We start from the raw sequence: 21,074 nt of genomic DNA, 5'->3' as shown, positions 1-21,074 counted from the left end.
CCACTGAAATAACTGCAGGCATTTGCCTTGCTTCTAGCAGAGCCTCTGTAGGCTGGCTCTTGGGCAGCCTGCAACTTCAGTGCTTCCTGCTTAGCTCACACACAAAAAGTCCTACGGTGTTGTAAGATTTGTAAGTTTTCAGAGGAACTTTTGGACTTTTTTGTTGTTGTTGTTACACTGCTGGACACAGTGGCAAAAACTCTTCAGGCAACATGAATTCAAATCGAGGGCAGACAGCTGCAACAAACCACATGGGCAGCAAGTGCCAGGTCCTGAAAAACTAGTGTGCAGACAAATTAATATTTACCTGCCTGGACTTAGCTAAGAAAGTACTTAAATTTAAAGATTATACTTCTGAAAATGAGGTTTTCTTTGTCCATGGATGGTTATTTGCGTCTATTGTGCTTATTGTGTCTTGGCCCAATAAACTGCCTGTAGCTTCAGTGCCTGCAACTCCCCTGTCATTCTATTGCTCATGGGGGTTTCAGAAGTGATTTTGAGTGCAATTGGGGATTTTGGCCTTTAAGTTTTTTAAATTAAAATAAACGCTGTTTTTCTTGTGGATCTTTAATTTCATCAGCTTTTTTTTTTTTTTTAAACTCAGTTTTAAGACTTGTAATCCATCTGGAAAAACAGTGAATGATTTGTGTGACGTGCTTAATATGAATAGTACAAAGCTTACTAGGGCAAATGCAGGATCTTTACATATGGTTGTTTTTTTCTTAGATGCGTTGGGACAGATTATTCTAAATGATACCATCTGTACTTTGGAAGACTGGAATAAGATAGCAGTCTCCTGTGCAGAAAATAAGCATGAAAAGTTATCTGAGAAAATCGTGTTGATTCTCACCTATCAGGACAGAGTGTTTGAAGATTTGCCACTTGAAGGTGAAAAAGGTGCGAGGATAATGGGACATGTCTTCCGGTGGTACTTCTGTGTAACAACAGAGGGAGCTCTTAGAGCGGTCAAGAGAAGAATCCTTTTAGCTCTGCGCGAACCACAGTAAACACCGAGCATGCTAAAGAGCAGTGCTGAGAATTATTTTACCATCAAATATCAGTTATCTGTCCCTTTTAATATGTCTGTGTGAGAATGTGTGCGGGTTGGTTTTTTGTTTAACTGAAAATATATTCTTGGTGTAGAAGACGGTCATCATGTTGTACTCTGGAATGGTATGGTAATGGTATGCATATACTTTACATCCTGTTCTCAGCTTCAGTACCTAGTGTCTGGCCTTTAGTATAGTAGTGGAGAGAGATACTGCACAGGGTTTAGAATCAGCGTGGATAGGAGAAACTGGCCTGAGTGGATCATTGTTCTGAGAGAGCTGGGCAAAGGGAGTGCAGTGAAGGCATACTCTGATGCCTTGGTATTTTTGTTTTTTTCCTGATAGGCCATTACTGGAGTCATAGTGCAAGTTAGATTATCAAGATAATCTAACAAATCCTGCCTGCCAAAATACCACAAAGTCTACTTGGAACAAATTGAGGCTTCATGGTTACATGCATCCACCTGATCCTTGGATTGCTGTGGGAATTGTGTAAAACATATTACACTGTAAGAGCCAGTACAGGAACTTAGCTTAGACTGATTGTTAAGAGATGGGTAATTCAGCCTTAGGGAAAGGAAGGTGTCCAACTGCAGTCATACGCCGGCAGATTCACTGGGTGCATGTTGGCAGAGCCTCTTTTTAGCTTTCAGCCTACAGCCAGTATAAACAGGAAGAATGCTGAATGTCATTTGCTGTTTTCACTCTGCTACATGTTCCCAAATAACAGATATCTCTATAATTAATCTAGATATAACTACTGCTGTTTTATTTTGGCACTTTTTAAGGCCTGCTGGGCCACACTTATTATACAGATAAATCTGCAGTTAGGATTCACAAGAGAGCTTTCTTGAAGAGAGAAGAATTACAAGTCTTACAAGTCTACAGATACTTGAAGTATTTTGTGCATGAGGAACAGGGAAAGGTGTGCAAGTTTAGTTTACAACATGAAGAATAATATGTCCTCTAAATATAACCCTTGTTTAAATATGCAAACCTAGAGATATTTTCTTAAATAAGTTAGTGTTAAGTATTTTTTTCTAGTAATGCCTACCACTTAGTAGTGTGTTTCCAAATGTTTGCAAATTAATACTGCTCAGAAGATCTTGCAATTTATGTAAATTTTATTAAGGATACACTCCTTGTAGGGAGCATTAGAATTTCTACCTCAAGAGTGGTTCAAATCTATCAAAGACTGGCCAGTTTAGTGGCAATTGAAGTGAGTTCAGTGCTGTAGAAAAAGTTAAGTTCTGCGACCCTGGGAAGTAGGGCTTTGCCAGGATGCTGTTGCTGTCTTAGTTGAACACATCTTTTCCTAGGTTGTTTTTTTTTTTAATCTGCTGCAGCATTTTCTGTACTCCATCTGCTATGCTGAAAAGGAATTTCTAGCATTTTTAAAAGCCAAAGGGCAGTTGATACAAGCCTGTTTGCAGGAGAGGGGGGAGAAAGAGGTGATACTGTCAAAAGAATGTGAGAATAGGGATTTAAAATACTTATTAAAGCATCAGTTTAAAGAACATATTCATGAATAAATGACTTAGGTGATGTCTACTTTACATATCATTGTAGCTGAATTTTGGCTGATGTTTAAGTACATTTTCCCAGAATTACTGAGAATGGACCACAAATTAAGAACGTACTTTTCCCTTTTAGTGTTTTTTGTGATTCATGTTACTGAAATTAATGTAGTCCTGCCATTATGAACATATATGCTAATGCAGATACTCAAGAGCAGTCAGGTGAAAGGTCAGTGCTAGTGGCTTCTGTGGGCTTTCTGAACACAGCACATCTACAGAATAGAGCCCCAAGCAAGTGCTTATGACTGGGGGGGGGGGGGGGGAGGGGGAAGTATTGCATGCTTTTTACGAATACAGGCTAGTATACTTTGAAGACTGGTTTTATAAGAAACATGAGGAGCACAAAATGTTTTTTTTCCAAATTGAGATTGTTTTAGCTGTCCAGACTGTTATTTCTGTAGCAGAACTAGAACATTCATTAACTGACACCTGATCTTTTCCTTAACTCAGCTTGACACCACCTGAGTGACCACAGATGTCTGCACTTTTTGATTATGAAATGCGGAGCAGTTGAATTCCATAGGAGAGCTTTCCAGAGTCTGGTATCATCACACATGATGAATGCAGAGGTCGATAGCCATTTTGTTTCCCACTTACGTAACTTAATTTAGTTATGAAGTTCTAGAATTTTACTTGTTACCAGCCTGCATTGTAAAGTTCAAATCTGAAGTATAATTAAATACCAGGCATAAGTAAGGGATCAGAAAGAATGGCCAAATATATTTTGTGTGCTGGGAAAAGAGAGCAGATGTAAACTCTCAGAAGTAGTAACATCCCTTTATAGAAAAATGGAGAGTCCATGCTAGATGAAAATGGATTTATTATTATACATTGCTATGCCTACTGAAACTTAAGGTTCAATTTTCTAATTTAATTTTATTCTGGTGGATATATATTAATTTTAATGGTGCTATTTCTTTTATATAATGACTGACAAAAGATCATTATCTGATTAGTTGTCACACTGATTATAAAATAAGACGGGGTGTTTGACCTCAGATACACTGTATATATTGTAACTCTGTTTACAGCATAACATACGTTGGATTTTGACCAAAAGGGTGAAAACAATGAAAATATCCTTGACATCGTACTGCACAAAAGCTGACAACATACAAGGAAGCAGTGCAGATGTAACTGTGATACTCCCCAGAGTGATTTCATGGTTTTTGTTTAATATTTGCAGCAGCTGAAAAATGAAGGTGCTTGTTAAATTGAACAGGATAGTGATGGGCTGAACAACAAAGTTTTATTCTTTTTCTTTATAGCTATTTTTACTCTGCAGAAGTGATTTCTAGCAAGGATACATGGTCAAATGGCAGGCCTGAGGTACGTGCTCCTTTAGTTGGCTTATTTACTAGCTAGCTGTTTCATACTGAGCATTCTCTGGAAGTTTTAGAAATCATGCTACACAAGAAAAACAATGCAAGTGCAGTGTCACTTTGAAAGCAACCACAACTGTTACTGGGGAGGACTATACTGGTGTTGCTTTATTATACCTTATTTTCGTTCTGAAGAACTTGGTGTCTCCCACCCCAAGAGTCAGTTGCTAATCATCTGTTGGAATTGAGAGCTATTTAGACCTGTGTGATTTATTCAGCAACCTCAAGAATTTTCAGTCTCTTCATCTTGTACAAACTCTTAAAAATTCTGTTTTGCAAGGTGACAATATACTTTTACCCAAATGTCCATAAAAGCCAAGTAATATTTTAATAATATTCAAACACTCGAAGTTGCATATAGAGATGGAATTTCAAAAAGCTAGAAACATCTGTAAATGTCTAAGCAAGTTTAAAAATCCGTTCCTTACAAAAATTTGTGTCCCCAGACTCAGACATTATTTTGAAGAAGAGTTACCCAGTTTCACAGACGAAGTAGTAGAGCTGTCTCATCACCTCGCTGGTAAGAGAGATTCTGAAACATTTAGGGTACTGGCAGTACTTACATTTCTTTTTTCTCTTTATTTATTAATCAAACTCAGAAATTATCATTTTCTCAGTGTTTGACAGACTTTGACTTGGATAAAACAGTTGGTCAAAATATAATAAAGTGGTTGTGAGTTTTAAAGATACTTCAAGAATGAACAAAATTTACAGGTACACAGCATCATGGTCCTAGGTAATTTATTATTTCCAAGCTTTGACTAGCTAGGACTTAATTCCTACCTTTACTGGTGTGCTGCAGTTACCTCCTTCAAATGCAAACTTCACAAAGGTCAGCCACAGATTTATACCTTGATTTAATGAAGAGATCAGGTTCTTACAAGATAGGTGCTGAATGGGAAATTAAAGATACTGAAATGAGAGGAAAGGTGAGGTTAGTTATGTAGCCTAGTGCCCAGGACACTTACCTGAAGAAGGACTGTGCTGTGTGGAATTCTTCTGTCTTAAAATTAATTCATTGTTCATTTTCTGTCTTTAAATTATTTTTTTTTATTTACTGGAAAAAGTACAAAGCCCAGCCCATCCAAGATCCACTTCCTAGGTGAGTGCTGTTAACACATAGAAGATGGTTTTGCTCCATCTGCCCTGAGAAATTTCATTAGAGCTTAAAGAAATGATAATACTATTTTTATTGCATTCTTGTCTTTGTGAGATGGGATTTTTTATGTTACTCTGGCAAGTTTTATGGAGAGGAGATAGCCATAACATAGCCTTTTGCATGCTTTAATCACAAAACTCTTACGTGATATGAGAGTTAGGTTTTCTGAAGTTATCAAAAGCAAAATAAAATTTTGTGATACAGCTTTCACAAAGTGCAAATCACAGGTAGAGGGTCATCACTACAAAAGAGTTTGTATTGATAAATAGATAAATGATATTGAGTAAGAGTTGTACTGGTAAGAATCCACCAGTGATACCCATTAAGACCTTTTAGGGAAAATTAGGATGCTCAATTTTAAAATATTTTATGTTGTTTCTTGAGGCTCTTCCCATTATTTCACTTTTTTTCTTCTAGCTGTCTTGTATCCTTGTGGGCCAGTTATCCTCATACGTTAAATCACAGAATGGTAGGAAGCAATCTTTCACTGGCAGAAGATTAATAATATTTGCATGATGACCTAATATGGTAAATGTGGTCTATTTCCATCCTTCTGTAATCCCATTGAAATCCATGAGTCACACTAAGGATGTTTGGCCATATGCCTTTTCTGTCCCTAAATTTTATGACTCTGTGAGCCTCCCTTCTGTTTTTGAAAGCTGTATATACAGTCAGCTAATTTGCATCATTTGTTGAAGCCATTAGTCGGAAGGAGCTATTGAAGAGGCAGCACTGGATGTACCTGACCAATGATCTAAGCTCTCTGAAGCAAAATTACTTATGTCCTAGATGTACTAACATTGTTTTGACAGGTGGTTTTGAAACTTCCAGATACTTCTGAGAAATCCTGATAGTTTTATTCCAAATGAATTGATGGAATCTGCTATCTAGTCATAGTGCTCCAGACTTCATTAATTAAAACTTTTCACTGAATTTAGTAAGACATAAAATCTGGACGGTGTTTTGCTCCAGTGATATTCACCCTGACTATTCTGCTGAATAGCTGAAAATGGAAGTAGGTTATCTCTGAAGATAATAGAGCAAAAAATGAATTATTAGTTTCTGAGCTTTTGTGGTTAGATTCTGTCAAGCTTAAACTCCAGTTGTTCTCTATTTTATGCTCAACAAAAATAAACATAGTCCAAAAACTAAATTAAAAAATGCTATAAATACAGTACAGGGGACAGAATTAGCAAGCATGCAGCTGCTGAAGGCAGGTTTGATAAGCTGGAGTAAATTAATTTTGAATGAAGCTCACATTGATATGAAATTTAAAAGGTCAAGTCATTTTCCAGTAACTCACCATTAACCCCTGATGTAACTGAAACTTTTAACTAACTACATTTCTGCTTCAGAAGTAAAAACTAAATAATATGAAAAAAGTGAAGTGTCATAGCAGCTACACTCATTCAGGTCTGCAATCCCTGATGTTTTTTGGTTTATTTTAACAAGACTGGTCCTAATATCTGTTAAGAAGTATTGACGCAGACTATTCCATGCTTTATGTTCACAGTGATGGTTTGCTCAAATGCAGAAAGAGCTGCAGAGCCCTCCCTCCTGCAATCAGCAGACTAGCAAGTAGTCAGTTACAACCATTTTGATCATAAACCATCATGGGAGCAGGGGGGCAACCCGTAGTGTTTCATATACTGTAGCAACACAAAACCTTATAAACAGAATTCTATTTTTTTAAAAATAAAAGGATTTTTTTCCAATAAAACAATATTAGAAAAGAAGTCTCTGCTGGATATCTTGCAGAGATTATTCTTTCTTGTACAGTGATAGCACTGAGTCTGCGTTCTCATTTTACCACTTATTGTTCAAATACCAAGAGACAGACAGCAAAGATGAAAAGAAAGCAAAATATAAGTACTGAAGTGGATTGGAAAGGTCATTGATAGGTAGTTTTGTTCTGGTTACTTTTCTGAATTCTAAAATACACAATGAAAAGAGCAAAGGGAGAGAGAGACACGTGGTAATAATCTGAAATTTCTAGAGCAGATAATTCTGATTTTAGAGATTAATTACTAGTTAATTTGTACTTGTGAGTTTTATTAGGACCAGAATTGAGGTGTGGCTGCTTTGTGAATATAATCTGGGTGTGTGGATGAGCTAGATAACTACTTGTTTGACAGTCTTGCGTGTTAGTTTATTTTATTCGTGCTTGAACAAAAATATAGGGTGGCTGCAAAATCCCCAGCACCTGGTAAGAAGGTTACACCCAACTCAAGGCACCTAACTCACCTGAACTGCTAATTTCCTGAGGCTGCTACCATCGCTGTTGTGTGTCACAGGGTCAGAATGCAGTGCTGTTGCCTATAGCACACAACTAGGCCAGAACCTGCTCCCTGCTCCCCTTCAGCTGCAGTTGCTCAGGCAACAAGATCATTCAGCCGCAAAAAAGCACAGAAGGAAACTGTAAGGAGTGGGAGGAGGGAGATTTCCCAGGGGCTATAGAAAGGATGGAGGAAAGAGGAGCGAGAACATTGATTCGTGTCTTGGAGAAGATATTTGCCCTTGTTGCATAGACGGTGGTGCCAGAGACTGCTTCGAAGTACTTCAGTTAAGCTTCTTCCTAAATTTCCCATCTGGAGTAGTTTCTTTCCCTCTTGGTTTTTGCAGGAGGTGAGCAGATTGAATGAGGTACATGATGTTGGGTAGTGTTAATATCCTTCTGTACACTGGAACAGCATTCTTAGGGAGTCATTTAGGTGGCTTTATCTGGTAAATGTGGTGTGAGGCATCTGATCTAGCTGAAGTTTGTGATAGTCCAACAGCAAAGCTGCTCTGGCACACACATCCTTCAGAGGACCAACAGGACCCCTAGGAGCTGTTGTCAACACTCAGGGCATCTTCTACCTTTTAGCTCTCAGGAAATCATGGTATGTGTCTTGGGGCTCTTGCCATGTGAAGTTTTTCGGTAACAGGCTTGTCAAGATGGTGTCTGTGATCATCCTTTTTTAGGAGCAGAGAAAATAAAATAAATTAAAAAAACTCACTCCACACACTTTTCATTAGTGTTTCTATAAGTGCATTTGCAGTACTGATACCATTATCAAAGCTGTTAAATATGAGGACTTGTTACTTGAAAAAGAAACTTGTTTCTTAGTTCTAAACATTGCTTCTTCATTATTTTTTGTTTTAATAGCTATTATTTTTTATTTCATCGGTAGCAGAGCATGAATACTCTAGCTATTACTGCATTCTGTCTTTGCAATTTTGATTTCCAATGAATTAATACTTATTGGCTGAACTAATGTTTGCTTTTATCACATCTTATGAAGGATCCGGGGTTTCCTTCACGTACATTTTATTGCTGTTCTATGTTAGCTTTTTGGTGCAAAAAAGCTTTACATTATATCTGACGCAGTCCATTTGAAGAAGCAGCATTGTAGTCTTTCAATAGTTGCGTTGCAGTCAAAGTGTCTATCGACAACTAGATTTTTCTTTGTAATTGTGATGAATGATACTGTTTGGATCAACCTGTTTGGTTTTGTAGTCATTTTTGGAAAATTCTGATATAAATTCTTACATATTTGTAGCTATGGCTACAAAAATCTTGATTGGAAGTGTATTGTGTTGGCCATCATTATCTCATTACTTCCCTTGTAGAAAATGTACATGTGTTGTCTCTCATCTTAGGAAATTTTTCAGAGCACTGGTTGTGTTTTGTTCTACATATAGTACCCTGCAAATGAAGTCTTGTTTATATCTGGGGCTCTTGTGCAGCATGGTAATAGAAATCATAACCTACTCCTGTACATTTTTCCATTAAAATAGGTAGAGATGGCAGCAGCAGAACGATGTTAACAGACATGTTAACACTGTTTGGGCTGGTCTGTGTAGCACTCTCAAAAGCCACAGTATGCTGATGGAAGTGGTTTTGCTACTGCTTCGGAACAAATATTCATTAAAGTTTTTACTCTTGCCTCCTCATTTGGAGTTCATCGCTTGAAAAGAACAGCTGGGTCAATTTGTATCGGTCCTGGTAGCGGGAATACTTTGGAATGAGATGTAGAGTTTAGAATCCAGAAGAGGAATAAATATATTTCATTAGATCAGGGTGGGAAGTGGTAAGGTAAGTGGAAAGATATCAGAAGGGGAAGAGAAACGAGTTAAGAGTCACCTGGAAGGTGAAGTGAAGAACTCTGTAATGAGCAGTATGGAAAGAACAGGAGATGAGAGCTGGTGAAAGGGGTGGTGATTCTGTGCTAGGAATCCAAGGTACTTTAGTAATCCAAGGCATTTAATTGTTGTTCAATGTCTTATAGCAGAGCATCAGGATCTCACATTTGTTGGAAAGCTGCAACTTTGTAGCGTGAATGTGCAATATTATTCCACAAAAATGTATGTTTATGTCATCAGGTACAATAGTTGCTTTTGTATTGTTACCCTTTTTATCACTGAAAGGTTGATGGCTCCTGAAAAGGAAGAATGGAGAGAGACTATGTTGCATATAGGGATGACAAAGCTGCACAGAAAGGAGAATGTGGAAAGGAAAGCTGAAAGAGGAGATCCATATGGAAGTGAGGAAGGAGGAAAGATAAGAGGAAAGTTTAATATTGTTTCTGAACTTTCAGACAGCAGAAATAACAGAACAGGAGAGAACCCTAGGAGAGGATAGAAGATACAGAAATTTAAGGAAGCGCAGGCAATCTTTGAGCTGAGAAACAGAGATAATGCAGATGTTTCTGGGTAAACAGCAGGCTGTGCTTAAGAAAGCAACCATGAATTCATAAAAAAAGATTGAGGGAATGTCAGAAGACAGACATATCTTTATTTTTCTTATAGAAAAGACTGTCATCCAGTGGCCCTTCAGCTGATGGATGTATAACTTTTATGCCTTTCATTTTTAATTCCTATAGTTTTAGTTCCTATAGGGAGTCTTTTTTTTTTTATTTTTTGTGCGTGTGTGTACTTTCTTTTCACTGAGCTTTTCAGTAGAAGGAGATATAGAAGCCCAAAGAAAAAATGCATTTTTTTACAGTCATATCAGTATTGAAATCAAAAAATTCAGAAAAGATAAAAATATTCTGATTGTGAGGAGGTATTTCTTAACAGTGTATTATGGAAGTGTTATTTAAGGGAGAATATGGTTTTGTTCTTTAGGATATTTGAAACTGGATTGGATAGAGGACCAGAAAGGCAACTGGTGATTTAATAAATGTTCTTTGTGAACAGGGGTGATGCAGAATTGGCATGCTGTGTCATATGCAGCAGAACCAGCACTGCTTTACCTACGTTTGCAGCAGGTCTGTATCTGACTCAGACAAGTAATGCTGCCTGAATTTGCATCCCAACAGTTGTATTCCAGGCTGGGATTTGAAGTGTGCGATCAAAAACTGGCAGCTGCTTGTGGAATATTTGAATAAGGAGGTTATATTCAGAATTTTCCTTCTGCACCAAGTATGGGCATAAATATTCTTATGTGTAAGGATTTATACATCCATCATTAGTTGCACATGTCTAAAACCTCTGTGCATTGAGATACTTAGAGTGGTGTTTTTTAGTTATTCTTAGGGTTGATCCTTCAACAAAAAAAATGTATGACAGGTCTTAATAGTTGTACAGTTGCTTCTGCTAAGCCCAGCTATTAAAAATACTTCTAATTTTCAATCAGTGAGTATACTCAATTTGTCTTCATAGCTGTGGTTGTAGGAACAGGTTTGTATTTTTCATCAGCTAATGATTCCAAATTGAGTTTTGTGTCATTGGCAGAGAATTTTAGAGGTGGATTTCTTCCTCATTGCAGAGCCTACATGTGACAGAAGGTTTGTTTGAAGAGGGACAGCTAAACAGTCTTCTCATTCTAAAATGCTTCTGGAAATTCCCTTCTTGATTCATGCACTTGTAAATTTAGATTCTGTTTGTCACACATGAATAATGCCTAATTCTCTTGAGCCTAATAGGAATATCTGACTCTTAGAGGTATTTATTCTGTGGGGTTTTGAATGACAGAGACTTCTACAAACAACAGTTTGTTCTTTCTAGAACAGTGTGTGGTGCCATTGTCTGCAAAGAGAAAATACATCTAGACTAGGAATAGGCGTGAACTGGCATTTTACATCTGTGTTTCTGAGTTACATGAAATGGGGATTCAGGGTTTTGGGTCCACATCTTGGCACAATACACACTTCTAGCTCTTATTAAGAGGCTGAATCAGAGTCTTCACTGCTGGTCAGAATGACTGCAAACTTTGAGTCATATTCATAGCCAAGACCAACATTTTGTGGCTTAGGATCAGCTGTTGTCTAAATGTGTGTGATGTATAGTGAGTTAACAACAGCAGTGTAAATAGAATATACTGTAGGTTTTAGTAGCTTGGACAAAGAGTCATATTCAGCTGCTGCGATGATTTGCTAGTGGTGGTAGGAAATGTCTGAGCACAGAGATTGACATTGCTGAATTTTGTCCTCTAGTGCAACAGTGTAAGAGACAGGGGTGGTTGGCTGCAAGTCATAGGCTTGTAATGAAAGGCTAAGGAGCTACCTAGTTTTTCTACCTGACGGAGGACTTGTGTCCTGTGCTGCGTGGGCTTTCCCGGCCCACCTTTAGCTGCCATGAGTGGGACTGGAGGAAAGCTAGAAAGATCTGTGTTCCAGACCTTTGCCAGAAGCTACAGGTGAACATACTTCCACTTCTGGAAGAGAAAATGCCTTTCTTTGATGTGGGCATTTGATGTCATTAGAGGTGTCAGTAATTAATAAAATGCCGGCAGATGGCGCCCACGAATATTGAGCCACTGTCACCCAGTATCGTTTGCTTTGGTGTATTACCTGACCATTTTCTTACATGCCCCTCTTCAGAAGCCCCACATAATATGTCTTCCTAAATTAATTCATAGAACAACAAGTCATGCATCAATCAACAGCCACCCATTGCTACGTGTAAGAACCGAAACCGTCTGGAGGTTGGTTGTGGCAAGAAGTGGCTTTGTAACGCTAGTGACAGGGGAAGAGAAGCACTGCAGGATTCTAGAGGATAATGCCCATGGCAGGAAGAAAAAAAAATCCCGTTCCAGATGTGGCTTCACTTCAAAAGTAGTGACATGTGTGAAACAAATGCATATGGTAAATAAAACCCTTATAAAGCCTTGCAGAAGACCAGTTAATTGCAAATAAATAATTGCTGGGGTGGGTGTAATGGTGATGGTATGTCAGGAATGATTTTTTTTTGCTTAGTCATGCTCTGCAACATATGTTCAAGCATTTCTTTACTCTCATAAATATCGGAGAGAGTAAGATAGGACACCTAGATGTGGGAGCTTTCTTCTCTTGCTCTCAGCACTCAGTTGAAGCTCACAGAGGGATTAAAAAGTGGATTAGATAAGCATTCTTGAGGGAGTTGAGAACTCCAGGAGCAGTGCTCTGGCCTATTAATTGTGAAGGATGCAAAAAAATGCCTGGCCGTTTTCGGGTTTGGAAAAGCACAGTTTTTATATTGGCATTTTTTCTAATGCACAGCTTTTTTCTTGCTGGTGCTTGCTTTTGGCCTGTCCCCCTAGTCTGTCTTTTTAACTGTTTCAGGGTATTCCACATGTGTCTTCACAATTCTCTTCAGATATCCTTTCCCTGATGTATTCCATATGCCTCAAAATGTCAGTAAGACTGGCAATAAAACTGTGATACATAAATTAATACTAAAACTCTTGTGTAATTCCTACTTTTCAAGACACAGAATTTTACTTTTAGGCAATTTATTCTCTAGGGCAGTGTTCTCTGCCTGATAATTTCATAACTATTATGTAGAATTGAATGCTGAATTCAATGGGAAGGAGGTGAGGCTAGTACATGTATGTTCTTTCTGCACCCGTTTTTATTTATTTTTGTGTATTTTCTAGGTGTTGGGTGTGGAGGATAGTTAGAGCATGTAATTATTATGTGTTAATTAGTGCCCTAAAGCTATATTTGATTAAACCTTTAATAGCAACAGATTACAAATATTCCTGTGAAATAAATTGCTCTTTGTGAAGCAGGGCTATTGTAGTGCAGCCTAACTAGAAACCAACAGACCAGCAGCTTGCACCATCCAGCACTTATTTTTCTATGGGGAAAGATAAGAACACTGGTAACGAAGGGCAGAATGTCAGTGTCACAATTTTAGCAGCTGAATCTATTCTGTCTGTCTCCTGCCAAATAGCCTATTAAACCTTTTAGCATTATGCTGTCTGTGACACTAAGAGTTGGTCCCATTTATACTAATAGCTTTACTGTGACAGAGTAGCATGAATACCCTTCATTAGTCCTACAGATAAAATCCTGCATAGTACACAGAATATTAGTTGCTTAAAATATGTTGTTGTCAATGTATTGTAGCATGTATTATGTTAACTATCTATGTATGTTTAATATGTAGCATAAATTGTGTATCACTGTTCTACTGAAGTTCCATATTGGATTGAAAGTATAAAATTGGTGTATATAATGTCTGTTTATTCCATGGCTTCTGTCAAACTAATTGACCCTTTACTTGTCTCTTTTCTCCCGTATGTACTCTTTTAAAAGTGCTCCTTATAATTCTCAGTATAGTTCAGGATAGCACAAAGAAAATGTACAGAAGTTTATCACGCAGACTTGTCAAAAACATTTTCTCAGCTGTGCTACACTTTAATGTATGTTATCCTTTCATAATGCCTGCTTCCATACTTAGCAGTTGTTCAGAAATGCACTAGGCTGTTTGCTTATGCACCATGATCTGTTTCACAGAAAATGCCCTTCCCTCCCCCCAGATACTAGTTAAGAAACCAAATTTCGTTTGGTTTTTCAAAATACAAGTATTATTAGAGGCTTAAGAGTTACAGTATTGCTTAGAAACAGGTCTCAAAGACTTTCATCCTACTCAGTTGGGACTCTGAGTTCCTATGAAATTGCAGCGTGCAAGATGCTGTAGGAATCTGCCTGAAAATCTTAAGCAGACAGGGAACTCTTGTTCATGATAAGATGCCAGCCACACTGTGCTGATTTAAAAAACAGCTGAAACAAAAAGTAGTCTGAGGTAGATGTGCAGTCTGTGAATATTTAGTAGGAATTAAAAGAAAAACTGAAGCAATAAAACATCTCAGATCCTATGCAAAATATTGCAACTCACTCTGCATACTTGGAAGAAAAACCTTGTAAGACACTTGGAGTAGCAGGTGCTTTTGGAGTAACTAGAAGAGGCACCCTGCTGCAGAGTGTTTGATCGTATTATTCCATAAACAAACACAACCCTCAGCTTCAGTAAGACAGATCTGTATTCTAGGTTAACAGTACAATGAAATAAAAAATAATCAATCAGAAATGAGGTACGCATAAGTAAGCAGAGAGGGGAATTTGCCCCGATTTGCCTATGCAGATTTGGTTCATCCCCTCTGTGTACATGGGTGGTTATATCACCTTTAATCAGGTAATTGCATGCTGTGGGAAACAGCTCAGCTAAACCACATCGTGATTGCTCTTGTCCACACTTGTGATACCATGCTATGCAAGTATTTACATTCTCACATACTGATTTCATGCATTTCTCTTCTCTTTAACTTCCTCCCAGAATAATAAAAGAGCTTATTTCCAGCAAAGATCTATTGGCCAGTATGTTTGCTTTCAACTCTGCTATTGGCTGCAGTTGTAATTGCTGCAAACCTCTGTGTTTTAAGCATTATGAAAGAGTTGAAGCTATGTTTCTTTTTCATAGTCTAGTTTCTCATACACAGTTGATATTCTTATGCATTGTTTGCAGAGATACTGCTGTGCTTTGTTTGCACATCCATCTTTTGGTATCTTTCTGGTTAAATGAATTTTTCCTTTGTCAGGCTTTCAAGTCACCAGATGCTAAAGAGGCAGCCTGAGAGGTCTAAGCTGATAAAAGATTTTGTCTCCAAAGCTGCAGTTTGGGGAAACATACAATAAAATCCTGGTCCCCATATGCTATTGTACCGAACAACATGTGGTCTTCCCCTTTCTTACTAGGGAAGCAGTGTTTGTGAATGTGAGTGGTTTCTGTCACTAAGATGGATGTGTTCATTTTTACAGGGCTTTTGTATACAGCTATCGGTTAGTCTGATACTACTTCCAGGCTTTGATTTTTGTATAGAATGTGTGTAGAATGATCTTGAGACTTCCAGGGGAAAAAGAAAACAACAGAAGAGATAAATTCAGTATTTCTTCAACTTGCATACTCTTTGGGGAGGAAGATGTGCAATTCCTTTGGATTCCTTTATATCAGACTGCAGTTACAGCTAACAATGTGCCTACAGCATGCTACTGCTGGCTGCTGCTTCACTCAGCCTTTTTGCTCCATGATAGACACTGCAATGCAATCTCAAAATACATTTAGTATTGCCATACAGTTTGTGTATTGCACATGCATTGGTTTTGGTTTTCATTTTCAAAATAGTCCGTTCTGAATTTTCTTGTCATACTGAAGGTTTCTTCATTTAGGTTTAGTGAGAAGAAATTTCACAGTTCCTACTTAAAGGCTTGCAGAAAGGCTTCTTGCTGAGGCCTTAACATTTCCTGTTAGGTAATTGAGGTTATTGTAGCACATTACTTGAGGGGCATACAAGAGAACAGACTTCATCTGATATTCCAAAATAAATGCTGACACAGTTTTTCAGTTAAAAAAAGTTTGCCAGAATATTTTAGAAACTAACAATTATATGCTAATATTTCTAGACTAACAGGAATAGAAATTAGAATTAATGAGTTCTCTGCAGGTACATCTGTCACATATTTAATGATACAAGGCATATTTCATGCTCACAGCACTCTACTAGCATTATGCAACCCTTGTAATAGCTTTCTGCAGTAAATACCAATGTAGATTTGCTGCTAGAGAGAATGAAACTTAGTTTCCAGGCATGACACCCTGAGGTGCTAAGTGTGTCTCCCCCTGAAGTCAGTGGATATAAATGTTGCTTGGACTATCTGTAAGAAGCTGGGCCCCAGTGGATTTGTTGATACTGCATGTGACTGAAAATGTCCTTGTCTAAAACATTAACGATTTAGAAGCTCTGACTGCCATAGCTCTGTGTTGCCCAGTTGGGCGCATCAGGGCACATCAGTTTGCAGTTGCTGAAGCCTCGAATACAGAGAAACAGCAATTTCCAAACATACCTGTTGAGCTGCTCATGAGTCTCCTGGGATAAAGACAGAGATAAACGCTGAATAAATATATTTGCTTACAGAACAAAGTTTTAACCTGGAACTATGCTGTCAAGTTTCTGTGGCTGCTAATTAAGTGACCTGATTTGTCTCTGTTGGCATTCTCCCCTGTGTAAAATTAGAATAGTAATTGCACCTATCTTAGAAGAAACTGGAAGAATAAATCTTTCCCTTGCGCTGAGACAGTGTTGATCCAACAGAAATATATCTTAATTTTTCTCATGATAGACTAAGAGGGCCTAGCTAAGGTGCCAAGCGCTGCTGTCCTTGACATTGTACACACACTGACAAAAGCATCCTCTTCTTTTGACAAACCGTGTTCATTCAAAATAAACAGGTAGATAATGGGCTCTGCTCTTCCAGTCTTTCCGTCATTTACAATATGGTTATGAACAAATTGCATCTGTGGTTCATTTAACCTGAAATCTCTAAAAGAGTTTACCTATAAATGGAAATTTGTTCGTAATTTTGCTGCTTTTACTCATTTGGCTTACTCTCATTTTTAGTCACAAGTAATATAACTGACTATTAGGAGTTTTAATGTAGAAGTTGAATATAAGGAGCATAGGCATGATAGTTTCAATAATTGCTGCTGCAGTTCTACCAGTAAGTGAGATTGGTGTTGGCAGGTGCTGAATTCACTTCCCCAAGAAAGGACCCACTCTCAATTGCTTTGAATGTGGTCCTGGGAGATGTTCATGCTTCTTCCTGAACTACTGCGCTTCAGGAGGGGATAATTCTATGTATGTGGTATAGCAGATATCTTCAGGCACACAGGTGGGCCTGAAAGAAAAGCTTTAATTTGGATCTTAACTTTTCTCAGATGTAGGGGCTGTTTGAAGGTCTCTGTGAATCCCATTATGAGCTTAATTTCTGAATTTCAGTTCTAGTTTTCTTACAATAGAAATAAGGAGAAATTTTTTTCAATCTGGATTTCCAGTATATATTCTGTCTTTGACATCACTGTTGGCAGACTTCTTGACTGAATAGGAAACCTTTCATTTTGCCTGTTAAGGAAATTTCCATTTGCCCTGTATGAGAAAAACTTTTGTCAGGAGTATAGAAAGACTATGCCTCATATTTAATGATATATATAATAATATATATAAAAAATAATATATAATAAATTATTCCATATCCAGGGAAATGGGGGACGGGAGTACATGGAAATGTTTTGGTTTCCAGAAACATTTCATGCTGCACTTGAGTTATCAGGCTTTCCTGTTGCAGTGCTAACACATGACAAGCTCTTAGGCACCTGAGATAATACTCTTTTTCCCTTCTGACTGTCATATTGTGCCTTTGCTTTACAAGTGGTTTCTTCTTGCAGACTAACATCCAGTCAAAAAGGCATCTTGTTTGCAGATAAATCATCTTGGCTATTGTCTAAGAGCTTCTCAAGCATGTATTAGTGACAAAAAGTATCCGTCAGTACTCATTATTACTTTGTCCACAAGGACTTTTGAAGAATAACTAATTTCCTTTTTATTCTTAAGGATTAAAAAGAAAAAAAAATTGTTGATAAGAGCTTTTAATGGCTCACCACAGTTAGTGTCCCTGAACTAAAGAAACCGATGTACCTGTGGTATTGGTCTTTTACTTCATTTTTGAGCCATAGCATCTGAAAAAACTTTTAAAAAGGAAGAGTAAATCAAGAGGTAGTGTAATCCTGATGGTACTGATGACTGTGGACTGAATGTATCGGCTTTAGTAAGTGACTGTTTCTCTCCCTCAGGACATGTCTGCCCTGGAGATTGCAGTGTAGCTTAGAGGTATTCAGCCTGACCGTGAACTAGACTGTCCAGAAACAGGGAAAATTAGCCCATGGCAGACTCTCTTCAGGATTGCTGTAGCTGGAGAGCTTCTGGGTTTCAAGCAAGCTGGGCTCATTTAAAACTTGTTTTGGTTTCTATATATATGTTGTATCTCAGCTTCAGTAACTATCTATCTAGGTCTGGTTTTCCCTGTTTAATCTAGGGAAAATGTTGTATGTGCTACAGGAAAAGCTTTATCAGTTATGAATAACAAATGTTAGGCGGGGCTAGTTATTTTTGTAGAATGTCTAATTTTTTAAGGGCTGGACTAGTATCAGGCAACTAGGCAAGAAGGTATACTGAAGTAGAAGGGGGTCATGTCTTGTATCCATTCTCCATTGAGAAGAGATGTTGAAACTGCATTGAAATAGCGGTAACTCTCTGTTGGTACTACTAAACTAAATTCCTGAGAAAGATGCATGAGAAAAAAAATTGTTTTAATTCATTTGATCTAATCTATGGGGTTTAATTAGGTATCCAGTTTTAAATCCGGTTATGTTTGCATGTGGCTTTAGCACTGCCTCTTAATTCAAAGAGCAAATGTGACCATATTATTCTCCCAGACTTCTCTCTAAATGGTCTTCTCTAAATGATCTTTTAAGGTTGAAATACCTGTCAGAAATATTCATTAGTTTTCTTTATGACCTTTTTTATTTTATTCCTGAAAATTTGTTTGTTAATAATCTACAAAATGTGAGTAAGCTTCACTTAAAAAAGGAAAAACAAGCAAACTTGAAATAAATAAATCTCTCATCCTTTGCGTTTGAGAACAGTTGACATACAGAAATGATACAGAATTATAAAAACATGCTTTTGGTGTCACTGTGCATATGTGCCACACTTTGCAAGGTGATGAGCAGATCCTGCAGGGAAAATGTGCAAGGCCCTATTACCTTTGTGTAAGGCTTGTGTTTTTTATGATGAAAACAAGCATTCAGAATAAAGATGGCCAAACTGACACGTGTTTCCCCAGGCCTTCACCCGTCCAGGCCATCTGAAGCCTTGTATAAGCTAGTTACTGTTCCTCACTGTTCCCCTTTCTCAGAACTGCACATTGCACCTTGCATATAATTCTGATTTGCAAAGACTTAAATTGTAGGTGAGGCGAACTAAACTGTCCCAGTGTTCAGCACCCTGCTTCGTTCCTGATCCTGGTTTGTGTCCTTTTAGGCCCCAATATGGTCACTTGCATTTTAGCCATCGCCTAAGCATAGTCTTCTTGAAGTCGGGAGCTATGTAAATAATGGAAAATCAAGATCCGAGACTGTAAAATCCCACTGCAAGGACTATATTTTCCTGCATTGCAGTTCATGTTTCATTCTGAGTCATGCTTGAACCAGTTCAGCAGCTGTGCATTTTAAATTGTTCTACAGGCATGTTTATTTTCGTGTAAAGGTACATGTAAAAACCGAATCTGAAATAAATCCAGGTTGACAAATAGCAGATGTGTTAATTTTAGCTAGAATGAAAACTTTCCATTTGAACCTCTGTATGTTTTAGGAACATCATGGACTGTTCATCTGAACTGATTTATCCACTTTTGATTTTTGTTTGTTTGTAACCCCAGCTTTAGATTGAAAGGAATTAGTTGCCTCTGAACTGACAAAATATTTTGGAAGAACAACTTGTGAATTTCTGGAACTGGTCATCTTTATATAGCTACTCTGGCTTTTGTGTCTGGCACAGTTGTCTCAGATAACCTCCAGCTGTAATCAAACTTCCATCTACCTTCTTTATTGTAGTAGTACTTGATTCTGGGGAACACATGCATATCCATATTACCAGCTACCTGTAAGATCCAGGCACACAAGCACGCACCGCATAAGTTAATAGTGCATTGTATATTCAAATTCAGCTTTCTTCTGTGAATTCATCTGTCTCCCACTGTCAGTTATCCGTATTGTATATTTTATAATAGGGCAGCTCATGCATTAAAGATCCTTATTGATCAGCCATGATTTGAAGAAGTGCTATTCAGACTTGGCCTAGAGTTGAGCATAAGTCAAATCAAGGACAGAGCTGGCAAGTATTCAGGCTCAGGCACCACAATGCTGAAATCTGCATTTATTCTAATCTGCTCAGATACGATTTCTGCAATGCAGCCAGTGGCTAAGGCTGACCTTAAATCCAAAGAATCCTTGACTATTGGTCTGTTTCCAAAGGCTTAATCCCTTTTTGTCTTAAGTTTCTTTTGTTCCTTCTTATGCCTCTGCAGAATTTAATGTTATCTCTGTTGCTGTTTGTTGTTTTTTTTTTTCTCAAGCAGTCCTTCACATCACTTTATTTTATTTCACGCATTATTGGTGTTTTTGCACTTTCTTTTTGATATACTAATTTCATTTAATCTTACTTCTGTGGTACTCTCTTTCAGCTGACAAGCAAGCATACTTTGAATTGCATCAGTGCTACTCTGTTGGTCCAGAAGCAGTATCCCAGTGTGATAGAAGGCACTCCTCCAAAGAGTCCAAGCTGCACACACAGCCTCTGCTTTTCTCCCTGTCTCCTTGTGGTTAAAAATTGGAAACTGAGCACAGAAATCTTCCTAGCTCTGTTATTCCGCAGATCAACAGTTTAGTCAGTGTGATGCATTAGTAAGTGTTACAAATACTACAATTGGAACAAAAAGGGGAAATAAAGAAACAAGCTGTGCTGCCCGAAGTACCCATCTGTGATCTTTGTGGGTAACCTGGCAATGCTTTATTTTATATTAATAGGTAGAATCAGCTGTCTGTTGTGGTGCAGGCAAGACATCTTATCCCACTGCTTGTTTCCGTTGTAAGGTCCTTGTGTCAATCTGTCCCCCCCACGTGCACTCTGAAGCAGACGGCTACCTTCTCCAGGCTGGCTGCACTGAAGAGAAGGTTATGGTGAGCAGGACAGGGAGGTTCCTGACCTGATTTTTAGTGCCCAGCCTTCTAGCATCTGGGTTCAGCAATTACGGATGAAAGTCCTTGT

At 38.0% G+C, this 21,074-nt stretch overlaps 1 protein-coding gene across 1 annotated transcript in view; it reads left to right on the top strand.

Moving 5' to 3' along the window:
- CLHC1 (clathrin heavy chain linker domain containing 1) overlaps positions 1-21,074 on the top strand; it is a 55,329-nt gene that overhangs the window by 5,243 nt on the left and 29,012 nt on the right. The window contains exon 3 of the mRNA XM_080408687.1: positions 571-20,986. Within this exon, the coding sequence (XP_080264813.1) occupies positions 571-1,007 (437 nt within the window). The 3' untranslated portion in view covers positions 1,008-20,986. The remainder of the gene's footprint in view (positions 1-570; positions 20,987-21,074) is intronic.

The sequence above is a fragment of the Falco punctatus genome (genome assembly GCF_963210335.1).
Source record: "Falco punctatus genome assembly, chromosome: 12".
NCBI lineage: Eukaryota > Metazoa > Chordata > Aves > Falconiformes > Falconidae > Falco > Falco punctatus.
The sequence above is the reverse complement of the archived record's forward strand: the minus strand, read 5'-3'. Positions and strand labels throughout refer to the sequence as shown.